The sequence below is a fragment of the Monodelphis domestica genome, chromosome 4 (genome assembly GCF_027887165.1).
Source record: "Monodelphis domestica isolate mMonDom1 chromosome 4, mMonDom1.pri, whole genome shotgun sequence".
Lineage (NCBI taxonomy): Eukaryota > Metazoa > Chordata > Mammalia > Didelphimorphia > Didelphidae > Monodelphis > Monodelphis domestica.
In genome coordinates this window covers 257,343,861-257,363,770 of record NC_077230.1, presented here as the reverse complement: position 1 = coordinate 257,363,770, position 19,910 = coordinate 257,343,861, and the positions used below count along the sequence as shown (strand labels likewise).

Here is a 19,910-nt window from a genome sequence, read left to right as displayed (position 1 = left end):
GGAAAACCATTATAGGCATGCATGGTAGTTTGTAAACAGGAGGTAAAGGACTTTATATAAAAAGCAGTAAGTAGGAGAGTCTCTGGATATTCTCCTGTACTTATATTTGGAGAAAAAAAAGTAAAGTATGGACAATTAAAAGGGGCTTCCATGTTGGCATAAAGAATAACAAAATTATAAAATCTCAGGTAGAAGATAATCCAAGGATTATATAATTCAGATTGTCTTTGAATAAGAATTCTGACTGACTCCATCTTTGATCAATCCATCCCTTAAAACATACTGGTGAAGGGAATCCACTAGTTCCCAAGGCAGACCACTTCACTTATCAATATGTCTAAATATTAGGAAGTTTATCTTTATATAAAGCTTACTACTAAACCCATGCATTTATACCCTAGTGATGTTTTCAGCTGGTCAACTAAAGTGAAAAAGTAACTTCAAATGAGTTGGTTTTCTTTGAATATTGAGGGAAATGAGGCAGACTTGTAGACAACTGAAATGATCATTTCTTGGCAAGCAGGTTGGTATCTGAAGAATTCTGAAAAATGGTATAGTTTTCATAGCACAATGGATAAAAGTTTTGAGTTTACCATATTCTAAAATATAAACATTATCCTTGGGGAATAACCACTTGGGAACTAGTGAGCAATGATTTTTTTTTCAATTATCACTTTTAATAGCCATAATTTTTGTGTATATCACCTCAAAGTTTATATTATCTCATCATAACAACTCATGAATATTATTAACTCCGTTAATTCTAACTGATTAAACAGAAACTGATAAGCAGAAAATTTAAAGAACTTTCCCATGTTCACCCAGCTAATATATCATATGCAGCATTTGCTCTTCCTTTCTTTGCTTAATGCTAAAGACAGTTCTTGGAACATAGGAACTCCAAGTCAAGTTACTCTGTTCTACCACACAGATTCTAGAACAGTGATGGCAAAACTTTTAGAGATGGAGTGCCAGGCTCCACCCCTACCTTAACCCCTACACCAGATGCCATGCCCCCCACATGCTGGCTGCAACCCCCTTATCCCACAGAGGAAAGAGAGGAAATGCTACTACTGGGCTGTTGGACAGAAGGATGGGCGAAGTGAAGAATGTCCTCAGCAAGTGCAGAGAGAGGGAAGGCAAGTGGTCCAAGTGCTCCATTTCCTTCTGGCTCTGCCTCCTGTGAGCCTCCCACTGTGTGCTTGCATTGGGCTGGTGAGCAGAGTACAGGTGATGTAAAAAAATTGTCATTAGGCATGGAGGGGGGGGGTGAGTAGTTCTGCCTGAGTCCCTCTACTTTTCTAGTAAAGAACTCTGGGGGAAGGGGTGGGGAGGAAAGGTGGCCAAATGCTCACAGACAGCGCTCTGTGTGCCATCTTTGGCACCCATGCCATAGGTTTGCCATCACTGCTCTAGAAGGTTGTAAATATGCTCTTAGACATTTGGGATGGTGTCCAGAAGATCATGAACAGGATAGTGAAGAATTTCAAGATTATAACATGTAAGGTTCATTTGAAGGAACTAGGTTTTTTGTTTTGTTTTGTTTTGTTTTGTCTGAAGAATAAGTCTCAGAATCAAAATGGCTGGTCCTAATTATTTGCAGGGTTGTCATGTGGAACAAAGATTAGACTTGTTCTTTGCCCCAAAAGGAAGAATTATGACTATTGAATAGAAATTAAAAAGAGGTAAGTTTAGAGCTTCTATAAGGAAAAGCTTCCTAGCATATAGAACGAATAGAATTATTGTTCCCACTTGAAACTATTCCCTCCCACCCCTCCCTGCCAACCCCTAAAAGGCTTTATAGGCAAAGACTAAGGTGACATTTGTCAGGTATGTTGCAGAGAAGTGATGTTGGGTTGGATCGGGGGAGCTCTAAGTTCCTTTCCAATGCTGGCATTCTGTGGTTCTATAATAACATGACCATTCTGAGAAAGAGTCACTGATCTCACACAATCCATCCCTACTGTTAAAAATAACTAAACCATACCATACACTTTAAAAAAAAATCTTCAGGCTTCAAGAAAAGTTGTGTCATTAATTTTGTTTGTAAAGACTATTCTTTATTTCCCAGGTGTGATGGGAGAATATGAGCCGAAAATTGAGGTCCATTTTCCTTACATGGTTACAGCTGCTAAGGGAATGACAGTCAAGATGGAATGTTTTGCGCTTGGCAAGTAAGTACATATTCTTCTATAATTAGACAAAATTGTTTATTAAAAGGTGACATATGTAATTTTTGGTTCAGTACTTTTTCCTAGGTTTCATTTTCCCAGAATGTCATTGGTGTATACCAGATTTTTATAAGACTGGCAAGTAGAAACTGACTAAGTAACCAATTATAAATTTTCTGTCTAATTATTGCTAAGGACAACAATGTATAAGATTTTGGCATGTGCTATTTCCCGTATTAAAAGTGAACTTCTCCTAATAAAAGGGATGCCACATAAATTTTTCCTATATTTTATAGCATTATATTCACTTATTTGCTAGTGTTTAGTATTTCTGAATGTCATCAGGACTTATTCTAGAGTTTTCTTTAGCCCTAACATAAATCATCTAATTGGAAGTCAACTAAGATGATGCTTTTGCTAACCAGTCTAGATAATATGCACATTCAGATAAGAAATAATGAGCCAATGTTTGAAAAATCATAAGGACCTAATTGTGATAATGGTTACACTGAACCCATGATTACTTCCACGTCTTCTGAGATAATGATAAAATGATAGTACCAGCTGTCTCCATGTAAAACACCTAATCATTCCAAAAAATCAGCAAGATGATTTATAGCAGACCCAACTGCCCTCCTATATTCCAGGTTTACATTTATAATTGTTTTCTGCAAAGGTACAGAAACTTGTCAGTGGTGTTTGTTTACTATACTCATGCTGAAAGTTGGAGGGGGGCTTGGAATTTTGATTATCTTTGATTAAAGCATTATTATTTATTTTCAACATCATGTCTCTGAGGGCAATGAGACTTCAAGGTTCTTTCTAGACCATATAATTATAATTTGCTTGAATTGTACCTCTCTCTATGTCTTCCTAATCATTTTACTTCAGTAGTTGATGAACTACCAAAACATTTGTTTAGGGATTAAGTGAGCTATGTAAAAACACAAGTGATTATTGGAGTTATTATAACATGAGGGTGAGGAAAAGCATAGCAAACATTTAAGGGTTAGAAATAAAAAATAAAAGTTGATGGAATTGTCCCAATGAAACTTCTTCCTAGGGTGAAAACTCCAATTATATTTTTATGTTAACAAAAGTATAACTACTTTAAGGGGAAAAAGTAAGCCATATTTAATCTGTCAATGAACATTCCACAATTATTCTATGCAAAGAATTATTTTAAGCAATATGTGGAATATAACAGTGAAAGAATTTAACACATCAGAGTAATTTTTATTTTTCCATTCTTACATATATGGATAGTAAAACAAAACAAATTCTGACATTGGCCATGTCCAAAAAGAATGTCTCATTCTCTGAAACTATCCCTTTTATCATTTCTTGGAACACAATTATCTTGTAATATTTTCACATATTCATAATTTGTTTGTCTATTCCCCAAATAATAGGCATCTTTTTAATTTTCAATTCTTTGTCACTATAAAAAAGCAGCAATAATTATTCTTAAACATGTGGATCAGAGCAATATTTACCCAGGAATTTTATGAAATTTGTAAAAGTTGGACATTAATGAAGGTATGATTTCTTGGGCAGAAAATTAAATAGCAATAAAAATTGCTTGGTTTTAATATTTTCCCATGTTGTATCTTTTATACCTGAAAATATCTGTTTATCGCAGTACCATATAACAGATTTAATACTCATGGCTGCCTGAACTACAACTAAGACATACATCCCAGCTTCATTTGGTATAATTCCAAAGGTTTTACTACAAACTCCAGTTAAATAATTCTCAAACAATGGTATTTATACTAAAGATATACATACATACATACATATATATATATATATATATATATATATATATATATAAAGAAAGGTCATATTGTAGAACAAATTAGAAAATTTGATTTATATAGCAAAAATAATATACAGATTTCCCCCGGCAAACTTATTTAATAAGTTAAAAACTACTTGCTTTTGGGAAATAATGAAATATATTTAGTAAATTCATCCTTAAAGTTCTCTTTGACCCAAGAGCAAACAGCCAAATCATATATCTTCCTTTCTTAATATTCTACTTGCTTTGGCTCTTCAATTACACCTGAGTTCAAAAAAGAGAGACAAGAAACATTAAAGGGTAGAATTGGTATCAGTAGAGCAAACTGTGCTAGATCAATACCTTGGTTCGATTTTCTATTAGGAAAGCTCCATAATTACTCAGGAAAATGGTAAATTTAAAAAAAAATAATGCAATTAGGAGCCTCCCATATGAAAACAACCAGCAAAATATAAGCTCCTTGAAGACAGGTACTATTTTATGAAAACATCTTTGTATCGCCAGTGTCCATCCCATTATTGGAGCCAATAATTTTTAAATTAAATTGAACTATATTCTACAAACATGGTTAAGCCCTCATTAATAATAAATTATTTGATAAAGTTTAGATAAAGTAACATGGAAGTTGGGAAATTATCTCTATAGTAGTAATGGTTTTATTAGAAATATGTTCTTGAAAAGCTATAAAAATCCTCAATAAAACTAAATATTTGTCTTTACAAAAATAATGGAGGGTGGGGTTTGTTTGGATAGGCTTTTTGTGATATTTTGATAGACCTTGGGCAAGTAATTTTATTTTCTCAGTGATTCTAAAAATCTATTCAGAGACTATAAATAGCAAAATCATTAGTAGAGAAAGGTTTGTTATCTGTAATTCTTTACACTAATTAATTTGTAAATTGAGAACAAATTAAAAATAATAGATGAAACCTTATTCCCTAAGTAAAAAAAAATAACACCATTTCTTAGCCAGCAGGGGAGTACTGGGAATTTCACCTTGGTAGTAGAATAGTAGATAATGTTGTGAATATATGAATCAAAGAATTTCTTAAGTTGAAAAGTTCAAAAGAACTATAGAATGATTTAAATGTTCAAATTAGATGCAAAATAAAATGCCACTGCAGTATCAACAACAAATAACAATATACCCTTTGCTTCAGGATCTCCAAGAAAAGGGAATTTTCTACTTACTAATAAAATCCATTCTTTTTTGCATAATTGCAGTTATTAGAAAGTTTTTTCTTCATATCAAATCTAATTTTCCTCTTTTCAACTTGTACCCACTGTCCTTAACTTCTTTATCTAGATCAGGGATCAGCAAACCATAGCTCCTGGACAAAATCTGGCCTATCATTAGTTTCATTAATACCTGGGAACTAAGAGGTCCTATAAACCTAGGTTTCTGGTAAATTTGCCAACCTTTGCTCTAGAGGATCAAAAAGAGCCCTCTTCTATTTGAAAACATTTCAAATATTTTGACAGCTATGACATTAATCCTAAGCCTATTCTTTTCTAGTGTAAATATCCCAGTTGCTTCAAATAAATATCATAAGACATGAAGTTAAGGTCCTTCATCATTCTAGTTTCCTTACTCTTGGATCTCTGCAGTTTATCATTGTCCTTTAAAAATATAGTATTCAAAATTGAATACAATTTGTGGTCTGACCAGGACAGAGCAACAGTGAAGCTATGATCTCCCTAAGCTTCAAAATTATGCCATTCTTAATGCAGTCAACAATTATATAAGATTTTTGGCTGATATATCACTCTACTCACCAGCCTGGGATCTTCTAAGAATCCAAGTTCTTTTTTTAGATAAAATGTTCTCTAGTCAATACTTCCTTAAATTGTGTTCATGGCTTCATATTTATCTCTATTAAATGTTATCTTATTGGATTTAGCTTAATATTTTTCTAACCTGTCAAAATCCTATTTTGAACATAACTCTGTCATCCACTATGTTAAGTATCCCTCTTAGTTTTGTGTCACTCTTCCCATTTGATAGTAGTTCCAGCTATCCTTTTATCCAGATTATTTTCAAAGTATATTTTAAAAGGGCAGTACTAGTAGCAGATTCCCAATTTACCAAGCTAGAAACTTCCAATCTGAAAAGAATCTATTATTGACAGCCTTTTGAATCCAGTCATTTATCCTGTTCTTGATACATATTTACAAAATATTGTCCAGTGTTGAAAACTCAAATTGAAGCAGGGGCAACATGCATCAGTACATGACAGTTGTATATTGACTTAGAAAATTACCTATTAAAATTATCTATGATCTAATGTATTTTTATTTCTTTTGTTCAATATTTTCCAATTATATTTTTTAAGCTCTTACCTTCCACCTTAGCATCAATTTTGTGTATTGGTTCTAAGGCAGAAGAGCAGTAAGGACTAGGCAATAGGGGTTAAGGGGCTTTCCCAGTCACACAGATAGGAAGTGTCTGAAGTCTTATTTGAACTCTGATCTCCCATCTCTACATCTGACTCTCAATCACATCGAGTTACCTATTTGTTCCACACCCAATTACATTTTAATTGTGTCTATACTCTAAAGGGTTGCTAGAAACCTTTGGGTCATAGGTCTGGTATATTTTTTTAATTTAAATTTTTCATCTAACTTATTGATACAATTGTCAAAAATCATTTTCTCAAATTTTGCAGTCTGCTTTTTACCCTTCCTTTCCACCTCTTCCTCTCCATGGTGGCAGATATTGTGATATAGGTTATATTTGTGTTATCAAACAATATATATTTCCATGTTCATCATGTTGTGAAATAAGATTTATATTGCTTAAACTAGAGAAAAATTCATGGAAGAAATAAATTGAAGGATGGCATGCTTCAAATTGCATTCAGATTTAATCAGTTTTTTCTGTGAAAGTGATAGCCTTTCTCATCATGTATCTCTTGGAGTTTGCCAGATCCTTGCATTGTTATTAACAGTTGTCATTCACAGTTGATCATCATACATTATAGTTGTTCCTATATGCAATGTTCTCCTGATTCTTCTTACTTCACTTTGCCTCATTTCATATGTCTTTCCACATTTTTGTGATCATTTGTTCATCATTTATTATGGCAAAATAATATTCCATTACAATTATATACCACAATTTGTTCAGTCATTCCTTGATTGATGGATATCCTTTAATTTTTCAGTTTTTTTTCATATATATATCATATTTCTAATTCAGACACATCTCTCCATATTTTTCTGCACGATTAGAATGAGATACTTTATCACTCTTCTGAAATCTAGGTAAGCTACATCTCTAGAATTTCCTTGGTCTTCAAGTTTAGCAACCCTTTCAAAAAAAGGAAACAGCAATAATCATACATAATCTGTTCTTCATGAAGCTATACTGCTGCTTTGTGGCTATTCCTTTCATTTCAAAATCTTCACTTTTCTCTTTAGTAATGCATTCAAGAGTTTTTGCAGGTAGCAGTCAAACTCATTGGCCTGCCATTGTTTGCAAATTTCATTTAATTTCTATTCTGTTTGTTTTTAAAATTAGCATATGTCCTTTTTTAAGATATGCTGTTATCTATCCCATTCTCTTTAATTTTTCAAATGGCACTGGAATTCAGAGAAACAAAAGAAGACCTTGTATGAATTGATACAAGATAAAGTTAGCAGAATCAAGAAATACACAGTGACTATCACAATGTAAATTTAAAAAAACCAACCATAATGTATTACCAAAGCTGGTCCTGAAAAGTAGATAGGAAAATAAAATCTGTTCTCTTCTTTGTAGAACTGGGATAGTATAGATGTGGAATAAAATAATGCATACACTATCAGGCACTATTATTATTGGTTAGTTTACTGAATCTCTTTTTCTTTTTTTACATGTAACAAGTGGTAGGTGCTTGGTTATAGGAATGGAGCTAGAAATATATTTCAAAATGAAGATGATATAAAACTAAATTAATAATTTTAATTAAAAAATTAATACCACTAGAGTCATCTCAGAAAAATGGAGAAGTGAGATATAATCTAAGACTAGATCTCTCTTATCACCTCAAATAATAACTTCCAAAATACAGCAGGAGTAGCAATGATGATAAAGAATTAATAAAAAAGCATACCATGGTGTAATTGTTACCAAAAAAAAAGTACTTGAAGACCAACATACCAGCTTTTCAATACTGGTACTCCAACCCCCATTTCTCTACTCCATTCTCTCTTAGTTAACTGTTGTAATTTTGAGCACCAAATTTTTAAAGTATCCCCTTGATATTATCCTGCAAGGACTTTTCTAAGGGCAGTTAAGAAAAAAGCCATGACATGTCAATGCAAGAGTATATTATTACAAAGAAAAATGAGTCAAAATTCTCAATCAAAAAACATTTATTTTGTAATAGACATTGGTACTAAGCATTGAGAATACAAAGAAGAGATAAAAATTCATCGATGCCAATCAAGTTATTCTCTGCCCTCAAAGAACTTACATTCTACAGAGGGAGACAACATAAAATACATTAGGTCTTTATGTATGTATGTATGTATATATTTATATTATTAATATATGTATGTATATAAATAAATTATATAAATGCATGTCATGTATGTGACATTTAATATATGTGTTTATGTATAAGAAAAATCCAGAGGTTTATGAAAGATAAATTTATAATAGCTTAAGTAAAGCCAAGCTATTAAAATAACTTCTGCAGTGAAATGACAATAGAATAATTCTAAAAAACTCTCAAATGATTAAGAAGTCAGAGTTAAGTGAAAATATCAGAGAAATAAGGACAATTATGTGATAAAGTCAGAAGCCATATTACAGAACATAAAGACATAAATGAGAAGTAGAAACAGAAGTAAAAATAGTTTCTTCTATGAGTTTGACAAGTGATGGAAGACAAAAGTTTGAGGGTAAAGTTAATTGGGTAAAGCAAACAAGTCACCCCATCCCATTTTCAGTAAGTAGTTACTGAACTACTTACTGTGAGTGAGAACAAATCTCGTTCAACTGAACACTTCAGATTAAGTGAAAAAGTTCCTTAGATGGATTACAGTGACATTGATAGGAAGAATATTCAGATCTGCTAAGGAAACTTAACAATGCCCTGTGAGTCCTCTAGTCAACAAATGAGTTAAATGTTTATTAAGTGTCATGTACTGTGCTATTAAAAAAATCAGTTGAAAACACAAGTCACTTGAACATCCAACAAAGATTCATATTCTACTTAGCAATAAATGAGGAGAGAGCATTAATTCTCATTAAACCCAAGGAAAAGGAATAACTTGTAGAAAGAAAGTGTACTTTGGCTTTCGTCTTGTTCTCCTTCCACCATCCTTTGGTTCAGAAGAGAACATGAGCAGCTCTGAAGGGTATAGTTGATCTTAAAATTCCCAAAAGAAAATTAGAATGATCCTCAGAAACAGAAGAGTAAAGATTACTGGCTGCATCTGGAGCTAAAGTCAGGGTACAGAAAGACCCATAACAGTACCACAACTAATGTTTGTAACTTAAATGTAAGGGAAACTCTTGAATGCCTAAGAAAGTGCAAAAAGGTTTTCAAGCAACCAGAAGCTATGAGTTATTTCTATGCCACATACACCCTATAAGCTTAAGTCCACTTCCCCTAGATTTAGCATGGACTTAAGGGAGATGTATTATAGACATTTTTTAAAATGTTGTGCAACAAGTATTCTGACTGTACCACCTTAGTAAATATGTCCAAAGGCTAATTAATTCTGGCTAACTGAATCGTTGTCAAACAATAGTAATGGTAAAAAGGGCACTAATGAACACTTGTGAGCTACAGAGCACTAAAAAAGTTACCTCTAGAGCATCCTTCCCTCAGGGTCTCAGAATTCTTATAGAATACAGTAACCACTCTGCAATGGTTCAACACCTCCATGTGTGTGCTTAAATGGGCAAAGAAGCTTTAGAACATGCGATGCATGTTTTATGGGGATAGTGGTGGTTAGTCTTTTAAATTCAACAAATAAAATCCAAAAAAGTATATTTATTGAAGAACTCTTGTGTAATTAAAAACTTATTTAACAGGAATAAACAATACTTATAAGAGAGGAACACCACTTTCTCAGCAAAAAAAAAAAGGGTATCCTCTCTTTCTGCTATCATTTAACATAATTCCAGAAATGCCAGCTATAAGCAATAAGACAATAGAATGAATTGTAGCTATAAACATTAGCAAAAAGGAAGCAAAATTATCCCATTTTGCAGATCATATAATGGTTCACAAAAACAAACAATCAATGAAGGAGAAATTAGATAATTAGTTACTTTAGTGAAGTAGCAGAATACTATATATATATTTATTTTAAATCACCAATATTTCTATATAGTACTAAGAAAAACAGGAAAGGAGGAGAAAAAATGAAAAGACAAATTACAAAATACAAAAAGTGTATGAGGGTTAATTTTTCAAAACATCAAAGAATTATATAAGTACAACTATAATAGAGTCTTTGTAGAAATGGGGAAAAACAAATATTTACCACTCGAGACTGAATTGAGCCAAAATTGTAAAAATAGTGATATTATTTTGTTGTTTACAAATGTAATTCTAGATGAATTAAATTGTAAAAAAGTAATTTATAAAATTAGAAAAAAATAAATTTCCCTCATAATTTTAAAATGTATATATTGTTATATGGTAAATAGAAAAAAATGGATTAAAAATTTAAAGATGACTGCTTTATAACATAGTTTGCGATCTGGTAATGCAATGGTCATATTGTGATGGTAGGGACCAGTGAAAAATCTGGGGGGACTTCTGTGATATTACTAAACTTAAAACTATGTAAAGCAGTAATGATTAAAAACTATTTTGTAATTAAACAAAACAGAGCACTAAATTGATAGACTAGACTAGATAAATAGGACACAAAAGCAGTAAAAAAACCACAATTTAATTCTTATAAAGAGACATTAGCTTTGTGATCCCAGGCAAATTACTTCACTTATTTACCTTAATTTCCTCATTTGTAAAATGAGTTAGAGGGGGAATAAAAATGGCCACCACTACAGTATCTTTGTCAAGAAAACCCTGAAGAGAGTCATGAAGAATCTGATATGACTAAAAATAAATTAACAACAAAATATATCACTAGGGAAAGGATTAACTTTTGGACAAGAGCTTCTGGACAGAATGGAAAGCAATTTGGAAAGAAATTAGGTTTAGATCAATACCTAATACAAGTGATGGTGAACTTTTTAGAGATGGAGTGCTGGACCCCACCCCCACCCTACCCTCAAGCAGGAGTGCTATGACCAACCCCCAAACCAGGTGCTGTGCTTTTTCCCCTCAACTGAGTGCTGGGCATGCCCCCCCCACACACACACACAGAGGAAGGTGAAAGAGCTCCCATTGGATTACTAGATGGAGGGGCAGGTGAAGTGAGGAATGTTCTCAGATTCTATAGAGAGGGGGGGGAGCACTCTGCTCCCCTCCAGCTCTGCCTGTGAGGCACCCACATTACCCTTTGTGCTCTCCGATTGGGCTTCTGGGCAGAGGGGTGGGGGATGTGAAAAAATGTTGTCAGGCACAGTGGAGAGGAGAAAGGGAGCAGCTGCACCCAATTCCCTCTGCCTTGCTAGTAATGAACTCAAGGGGTATGGAGGGACCGGGGAACCAGTACTCATGCCCACAGAGAGTGCTCTGCATGCATCTTTGGCACCCATGCCATAGGTTCAACATTACTGCCTGATACCATATGTGATTTTTAAGTTGTAAGTTACTAAAAGATCATATCGCTCAAAAATTTTGAGAAAGAAAGGAATGGGTACTTTTTTACTAATATGTTTTGGAGAAGAATTCTTAACCAAACAAAGAATACAGATCTTTAAAAACAAAATTAGATTCTTTTGATTATATAGAATTGAAAATATTTCATTAGATTCTGTGAAGATTGAATAGGAAGAAAAAGCATAAAGAGGACAAGACCAGCATCAAATATCACCAAAAGAAGTCTGATACATAAAATATGTAGGGAATTGTGACAAATATGATACCTAGGCATAATATTGTTGCAGCACAATACCAGGTTTCAGGACGACACCTGTTTTCTTATCCCAAATCAAATAATCTTGAACTCAAATAATAATTTTAAAATAGCTCTTTTGACTATTGACCAGGAACTAGTTTATATGATGAAAGTTAATCAGAAGTACTGCAATAATTTAGTCAGTCTATCTAGCCAGTCATGTGAGGGATAGGACAGGTGTTTTTAGGCTATTTGGCAATAGCAAATCAGATCAATTAAATTTTCTAATCAGGCCACTTGACTTTTGTCATTCTCCTGATACATTACTGGATATTGTGTGCAGTCACCAATATAATAAAGAAGTAAAACTTGGCTGTTGAATGCTTAAATGACTTCATGCAGAAGGGCATATCTGGCATTATGCTGAAACAATAAAAGAAAAGCCCTATGCTATAAAGCAACATGAGGTTATCTAATAAAACAATCCTGCCTGCTAATAGTGTTCCAGATTTTTTTTTTACTCTACACCATCCTTATCTTGCTTTTGCAGCCATTAACACACAATCAGATCAGTCTAACTGAAGAGGCCTTGGACCAGTTACTGTAATAATTATGTGAATGACCTTTCCAAACTCATCTGAAACCTGAAGGTAGAGGTGGGAGGGAAGAGCACATTCAATTTCCTGCCCTTTTTAGTTCTAGCTTATCTCTATTTCAGATAGCATTTACAAATCCTCTTTTTGTTACACTCCATCAAGTGCTTATTAGAGAAGCAGGACATTAGGGTTTTTTCCCCTCCTTTTTATGTGTTTATTCCAAATAAGAAAGCAACGGTTATCAATTGATAAAGCCATTTTGCTATGGTTTGTGTTTTTTCCCCCTCCCAGACTTTAGCTGAGCTGTCTCAAATGGATGCTTCTCTAGTCCACTGTAACAGTGAGAATGACAAATATTCCTCTGAGACTTTCTGTGGTATGCAATTGGCAAGTTTTCCTGAAAGAGCCTGCTCTTTAGTTACAGATTAATTATTTATTAATAGTGTTTATTTGGAACTGCCAGTCACTAAGGACTATAGGAATTAAAAATAAATTGGGGTTGTGCAGTATTTGTCTATCAAACTAAAATCAAACTGCTTAATCACTAGATTGACAGAAGATCTGGGAAAGGGAGTCTGTCACTAAGCCAAGAGATCAATAGCTGTTCAGTCCTCAGGGGGAAGTGGTGCATGATGGAGCCAACAGAGAGTTAGCAGTCCCAATTATTGGAAGTCTCTGCACTGTTGTTACTGAGATCATATCCTCAGTACAGATGGAACTGATATGAAAGACTTCCATTTTATCATAGTAAGGATTATCCTGGCAACATTTAAGCATATGAATAATTAAAATTAAGGGCATTAGTGCATAAAGCCATGAGTTAAATTCCATGTTGTAATCTTCCTTTTGGAAAATTAACCCTTTTGCTTGAGTATTCCTTTCTAAATTCATGCTATGGTAGTTTTAGAAAATTCACATAGAACAATTCCAGTTTGTTATATTTCTTTAGTTATGGTCTTATCATAAGATCAAAGTACCCAAATATTAAATAACACATCTCATTAATACACCATGCTGTAGATTATGACAAATTCTCTTGAACATCACATATTCCTTCCACATAAGCTACAGAAAATAATAGAAATTTCCTTTTTTAGTGCACGGTAATGACAGAACATTTGAAATGTTTGCCAATAATGAGTATTTGAATAGCATAGTGTTCTAATACTTTATACTGAGCAAATAAATGTATAGGAAGAGTTCTTTGGAGTAAGATGTAATCCTACTGGGGGGGAAGGGAATAGAGGAAGTATTTGTGGTGTAATGGATAGGATGCTACTCTTAAAGTCAAGGAGATTTGAGATTGAGTCTTGCTCCTGACACTACTTGTCATATGACTGTTGGTATTTTGCTTCACCATTATGAATCTGAGTCCTCTGCTCTCAGAAGGAATAACAATAACTGAAGAAGACATAAATAAGTAAAGCACACATATTATAACCAAATCAATGTATCACAGAAACAAGACAAACACCACTGGGAATGTTTTCTTACAACTCAAGTTTTTCTTACTGATATCTTTGGAAAATTCTCTTTTGAATTAATTTAATCTGTAAAAAAATAATTTTAGTCTTCAATGAACAAATAAGACCTTTTGCTTACATTAGATTTTTCAAGAAAATGTTAATGTTCAAATAATATACTTGTTATCTTTGTGTATGAGTAAAATCCTTTTCATTTTTAGAATTTAGGAAAGGTCTATTTATTTATCCCTTAATCTATTTAGCAAAGTGAAAAAAAAACATTTTATTGAAATGTTATAATTTGGATGTCCTTTCACTCAGGCTCTTGGTCATACCATCAAGGCTAAAAATGTAACAAAATCTTTCATCACTCTTCCTTTAAATCTGAGTTCTGGTGTCAACATTTCCTTGAAGCCTCCCTGATACTTTGTGCTAAATGGAATCATGAGAATCCTTTTCACTCATTTTCTTAATGGATTTAATAAAATCTCTTTCAGTGCAGGGATTGTATCATTTTTCATTTTTGTATCCCCAGTTCCTACTGCATAATAAGCACTTAACAAATGTTTATTGATTTAATTAAATTGTGTCTCATTCCCTTCCTAATGAACAAAAACTAGGAAAGGAGAAGAAAGAAAGTTCCTTAGACTAGGTATTCTCCAAGATTCATTTTTTAGTTTGTTCTTCTTATTTTTTACTATTTCTTGAAGTTTTCATCCACTTTCAAGGCTGCAACCATTGTTATGGGGCTGCCTACACAGTCTTCATCTCCATCTTTAATCTCTTTCCCACATCTTATAACATCAGCTTTCTATTAGATATTTCCTTTAGACATGGTATCATCACTTCTGATGACATGTCTAAAACCAAACTCTTAATCAATACAGGCAGATTGACTTCTTATCCCTATTTCAATATTTCAGTTAATGTTACATAATATAAATAATAGTTGTTAATATGGTCATTTTATATATCAAAAAATTATCAGCATGAATTCCCTTTGGCTCCTTCTTCTTGCTCTATATTCAGTTACCAATCATCATTGACTCACCTTCTGATGCTTAACTATTATTAAAATGACTTATTAATTTTTATGTGTTGATGCAGTTTGTATTGTGAGCTCTTTGAGTCAAAGGGATTGAATATATGCTTCTTGGTAGAAGAATTATGAAAAATAGAGAACCTATTGGGCAGGAAAGATGAGAAGCAATTTAAGGAATGATTTAGATGAAGTATCAATATACTCTGTAATAAGCTGAGTCATAAATAGTTCACAATTTTTCTCTTTTGTTTTTGAGTTACAAAAAATTCTTCATGTGTAGTGGATTGGATATTATACTTTGATTCAGGAAGACTTAGTTTCAAATCCTGCCTAAGACACTTACTACTGTATGACTCTGGGCAAATTACTTAACCTCTCTATGTTTCAGTTTCCTTACTAATAGAATTAAGGTGTTAGACCATGTCCTCTCAGATCATTTTTAGCTTGAAATTTGATTCTAATATACTATGATTTCCCTTCTTTATATACAATCCTCTCAAGGTTCAATATTAATGTGATCTCTAGTGATATTGGGATTTATAATTAACCTTCCCTTTTTCTGAAATAAATATATATAGACCAGTTATATATGGAACACTTCATCACTAGTGGGTTGACTACTTAAGGTTTTTGAAGAGATAGTTTAACAACTCATTAGACTGCCTAACAGCACAGAATAGTTGAGATCTCCATAGCTGGAGGGATTATCCTCATAAATGAAGTTATATATGATTGAGGATTAAAGTAAATACTGTTGATGTGCTTTATCATTACTTTGATACTCCGAAATTTCTATTTCTACAAAATGAGGATTTTTGTGATAAACCTTTATCAAAAAATGGTTTTAACTAATGCAAAATATACAGATTGAAGAATATCAGCCAATTGAATTTGTAGAGTGACTATTTTTTAGAAATCACAGTGGGAAATTTCAAAGGAAATAGAAAAAGCAGTAATATTTGGCCTCAAACTGACTATGATCTAATGAAGAGGTGAAGCAAAGTTACATGAAAAATAACTAAGAATACCAAAAATTGATACAATATAACTATATATAGTGTTAAAAAAACTGGAATTATTGGAACATATATATTTTAATTTGATATTTTATATTGATAAATTGACCTTTTTTATAAATAAGTCCAATATGACATGTTAGCATAAAAAAAGTTACTCAGAACCCAATTTCTCTTATAATACATGTACAACTCAGATTAAATTGCTTTTCAGTTCTTGGAGAAGGAAGGGAAGAAGGGAAGGAGACAACATGAATCATATAACTGCCAAAAACTTATGTGGAAATTTGATATTAAAATTTAATAAAAAGAGCCCAATTACTCTGAATAAATACTTATATAGATGTGGGCTTATGTATATGCCTGTGTGTATTTGTATGTTCCTTGAAAAGACATAGAACATTTCTTTGAAGGGCTTTTCATCTTTATCAGAAGGAGTATGACTCATGAACATAATTTATGTTTTTAAAAATCAGGGATAGGCTACACGAGAACCTCAGAAACTACTCAATAGTATTATCATCATAAATCATCATGAAACTGTTTTATCTTCAAATTTTAAAAACTTGAAATCATTTTAATTCCTTCCTTTGTCTAGTTTCCTTTATCCAGTCACATATACGTATATGCATGCACACACACAAACATATATATGTATATGTATGTATCTATGTGTATGCATATATATGTATATATATATTCATATATATATATATATATATATATATATATATATATATTCCTGAATACTTAGTGACCTTACCAAGATGAAACTATACTTTGAGGTTCAACCTGAATCAGAAATCTAGTTTCTACATCAACTTCAGATTTCCACTTACATGCTGCCTTAGGCTTGATGTTTCACACTTCATTAGTTTACTTCATCTTCTCCCACAAGATATATAACAGTTCTATGATGTTTTATGATGAGAATATTAATGGATGATTTCTGAGATTCTTATATTTCACATATTTCAGAATTTAAAAATTCTAAGACTGATCATAAGATCAGATTTGGAGAACAAATCTTTTGATGGCATGTTCTTCTTGTTACAAGGGAATCACTTTAAAAGACTGATATATATTAATTTAAGGTCGCCAAGGAATCAGCTATGTAATTCCTAAATGAAAAACTCAAGTCAGCCGTCAGCCTTTTTTGGAGTTTAATTACAATAGGAGCAAGAAAGGAATTAGAGATATATATAGAGAGAGAAAGGGGAGAGAAGGGAATAGGGCTTAAATACCCCTTCTGTTTAGGCTGGGCCAAAAGGCCCAAGCCCTTAGATAGCTGGGGCAAAGAAAAGAGATCAGTCCCTTTCACTCACGTGTCCAAAATGGAGAAACAGTCTCAGAGGCCCCCACCTTCAGCTTCCTTCAGAGCAAGCTTCCTCCGAGCCCAGGAACCACACCGACCAAAACTCAATCCTCCCCCCCCAGTCTCCAGACCCTCCTATCTTTAAGGACACCATCCAAGTTGCCTCCCCTCAGTCCTCACATCTACCAATCACTCTTCATCAATTTCCCTGTCAATGGAGGCTCTCGCTTAACCCAGGACCGCCCAGAGGTTTCTGGCTTTTGCACATGTCTGTTGAAGGTCATATTTTTCAAATGATTAAATCTTTACTCCTTTGTTCCAGCCCTTTCTAAATCCTGTTAACTTGAGTATGGTAGAGATTGGAATAATTAAATTTTGATCTAGGCTGCAGCCCTTACTCAATCCTATTAGGACTGAATAGGGTGGAGTATCTCCATTGTATCAATTCTAAAATCAATCAAGACTCAAAGAAATTCCTGTTCTATGCTCAAGCATAGGTCAAAGTCCTTTCCATTGTTCAGCAAAAGGTTTCTGTCCTAAAGTAATCTTAAGAAGGGAAGAGAAGGAACCTCCCATGCCAATGGAGTTCCCATTCCAATAGACTATCAGTAAGAAATTTTCCAAGTATGAAATATCCCAATGGTGAAATTTTCAACAATTATAAGTCTAAGGAAATTTGAGGTTTACAATCCCCCCTGATGATCATTGGGAGACTAGTCTCCCCATTGATCATTTAACATAATCATTTTGTAGTTCTAAATTCACTTCTAACTAAAGATATACACAATATTCAATTTTCTAAGAGAAATTAGAATAGTGAGAGAGGAAATAGAAAAGAAAAGAAAGCAAAACCAATGTTTGCTAGGCGCATTGACAGAAAGCCAAATTAGGGGCAGTCCCTTTTGGCATAAATGTTACAATAAATGTTCAATCAAAAGTTCAGTCCAATCAATCACATCCAAAGTTCATTCTTGATCTTCTTGATGAAGTGTAGGTTTTTGGCATCTTTCTGCAACAGTTCATTCTCTGGATATAAAAGTTTCAAGCTTCTTTCTTGAAGATCTTTTCTTGAACAAAATCAAAATCTTTGAATTTTTTATAAAAGTAAAATCTTAAACAAAAGTCTTGGATTTTTATAAAAATAAAATCTCAAACAAAAAAAATTCAAAAATTCTTAGATTTTAAATTAAAATACAATCCCCCCTGAAGTAAGTATTAAAAAAAAAATATCAAGTTTAGCTCAGAATGCAATGTTCAGTTATGGGGTTGTATGTGTCAATTATCAAAAGAATAGAAAAAATAATCAAAAACATAAGAAAAACTCAAAATAGACCTTGTATAGGTCCAGTTTAAAGTAATTTCTATCCCACAAGTATGTAGGACAGAATGCAGTAATATTTCACTTAGCCATTTGTAGCCAAGACTACAGGAAGTTGCCATAATATAAGAAGAAAAGAATTAGAATTCTATTTTGATGGGGAAATGTCATTCCCTTGTCTGATTTTTTTTCCTTCAGAGATATAGGGAGCCAGCATGATAGTCAAGCTTTGTACTTGTTTGAGTACTTCGAAAGGAGTGTAGATACAAGGAAGTCCTACGACTTAAACATAAGTTAAGCGTCGCAACCTTGAGTCTCACTTTAATATTTCATGTGTGCTCTATTGGCACTATTCAGGTTTAGTCTGTGCTCCTTGTTTTTATCCCTTTTCCTGGAATCAGACACAAACATTAATCACAGTCCTATAATATTTTATCAATAAATGGCAGGTTCCCATAGTTTAAAGCTTTTAGGCATATATTGATATTATAGCAAGAGTATATATATTAACTTGTATTACTGCAGGGAAAAAAATAATATTAATATTAATTATGTGTACCTTCAGTACAAAAAAATGAGAAAAAAATCAAATATTCTGATCAAAAAATAAAAAGAAATAAGAAAAAATAAGGAAAAAAAATCAGTAATTCAATATATTCTTGAAAAAAAAACATCCATTTGTCTATGGATTATTATCTCCAATTCATATAATAAGATAAAGTCACAATTCATATGATAGGATAGAGTCAATCAGTCTCAGCAGAAGATGCTTTCTTCACATGTGAGCAGTGAATCCAAGAGTCTCTTTCTCCAATCTTTATAGATGTTGGAGTAGTTAATAATATTTGGAATGGTCCTTCCCATGAAGGTTGAGTTGCTCCAGTTCGCTTGAAATTCTTGATATAAACTTTATCTCCTGGGTTCAGGTCATGCAGAGAAAAGTCTAGTGGTCCAGCTTGTACTGCAGCTCCGGATTCATGAAGTTCACGTAGTTTGTGCTGTAACTCCTGTATATAGGAAGCAATAGTAATATCTCCCCCTAATAGCGATGTATAAGCCGGGGAGAAAGGCTTAGCCTGTATAGGCGGATGTCCAAAAAGCATCTCAAACGGTGAAATATGTAAGTCTCCTCTAGGCCTGCTTCTAAGATAAAATAGGGCCAGAGGGAGAATTTCAGGCCATTTTAAATGGGTCTCAGTGCATAATTTGCCAAT

At 33.1% G+C, this 19,910-nt stretch overlaps 1 protein-coding gene across 1 annotated transcript in view; it reads left to right on the top strand.

Annotated features, from left to right (window-relative positions):
* CNTN5 (contactin 5) overlaps positions 1–19,910 on the top strand; it is a 1,793,707-nt gene that overhangs the window by 1,408,371 nt on the left and 365,426 nt on the right. The window contains exon 9 of the mRNA XM_007494948.3: positions 2,072–2,174. Within this exon, the coding sequence (XP_007495010.2) occupies positions 2,072–2,174 (103 nt within the window). The remainder of the gene's footprint in view (positions 1–2,071; positions 2,175–19,910) is intronic.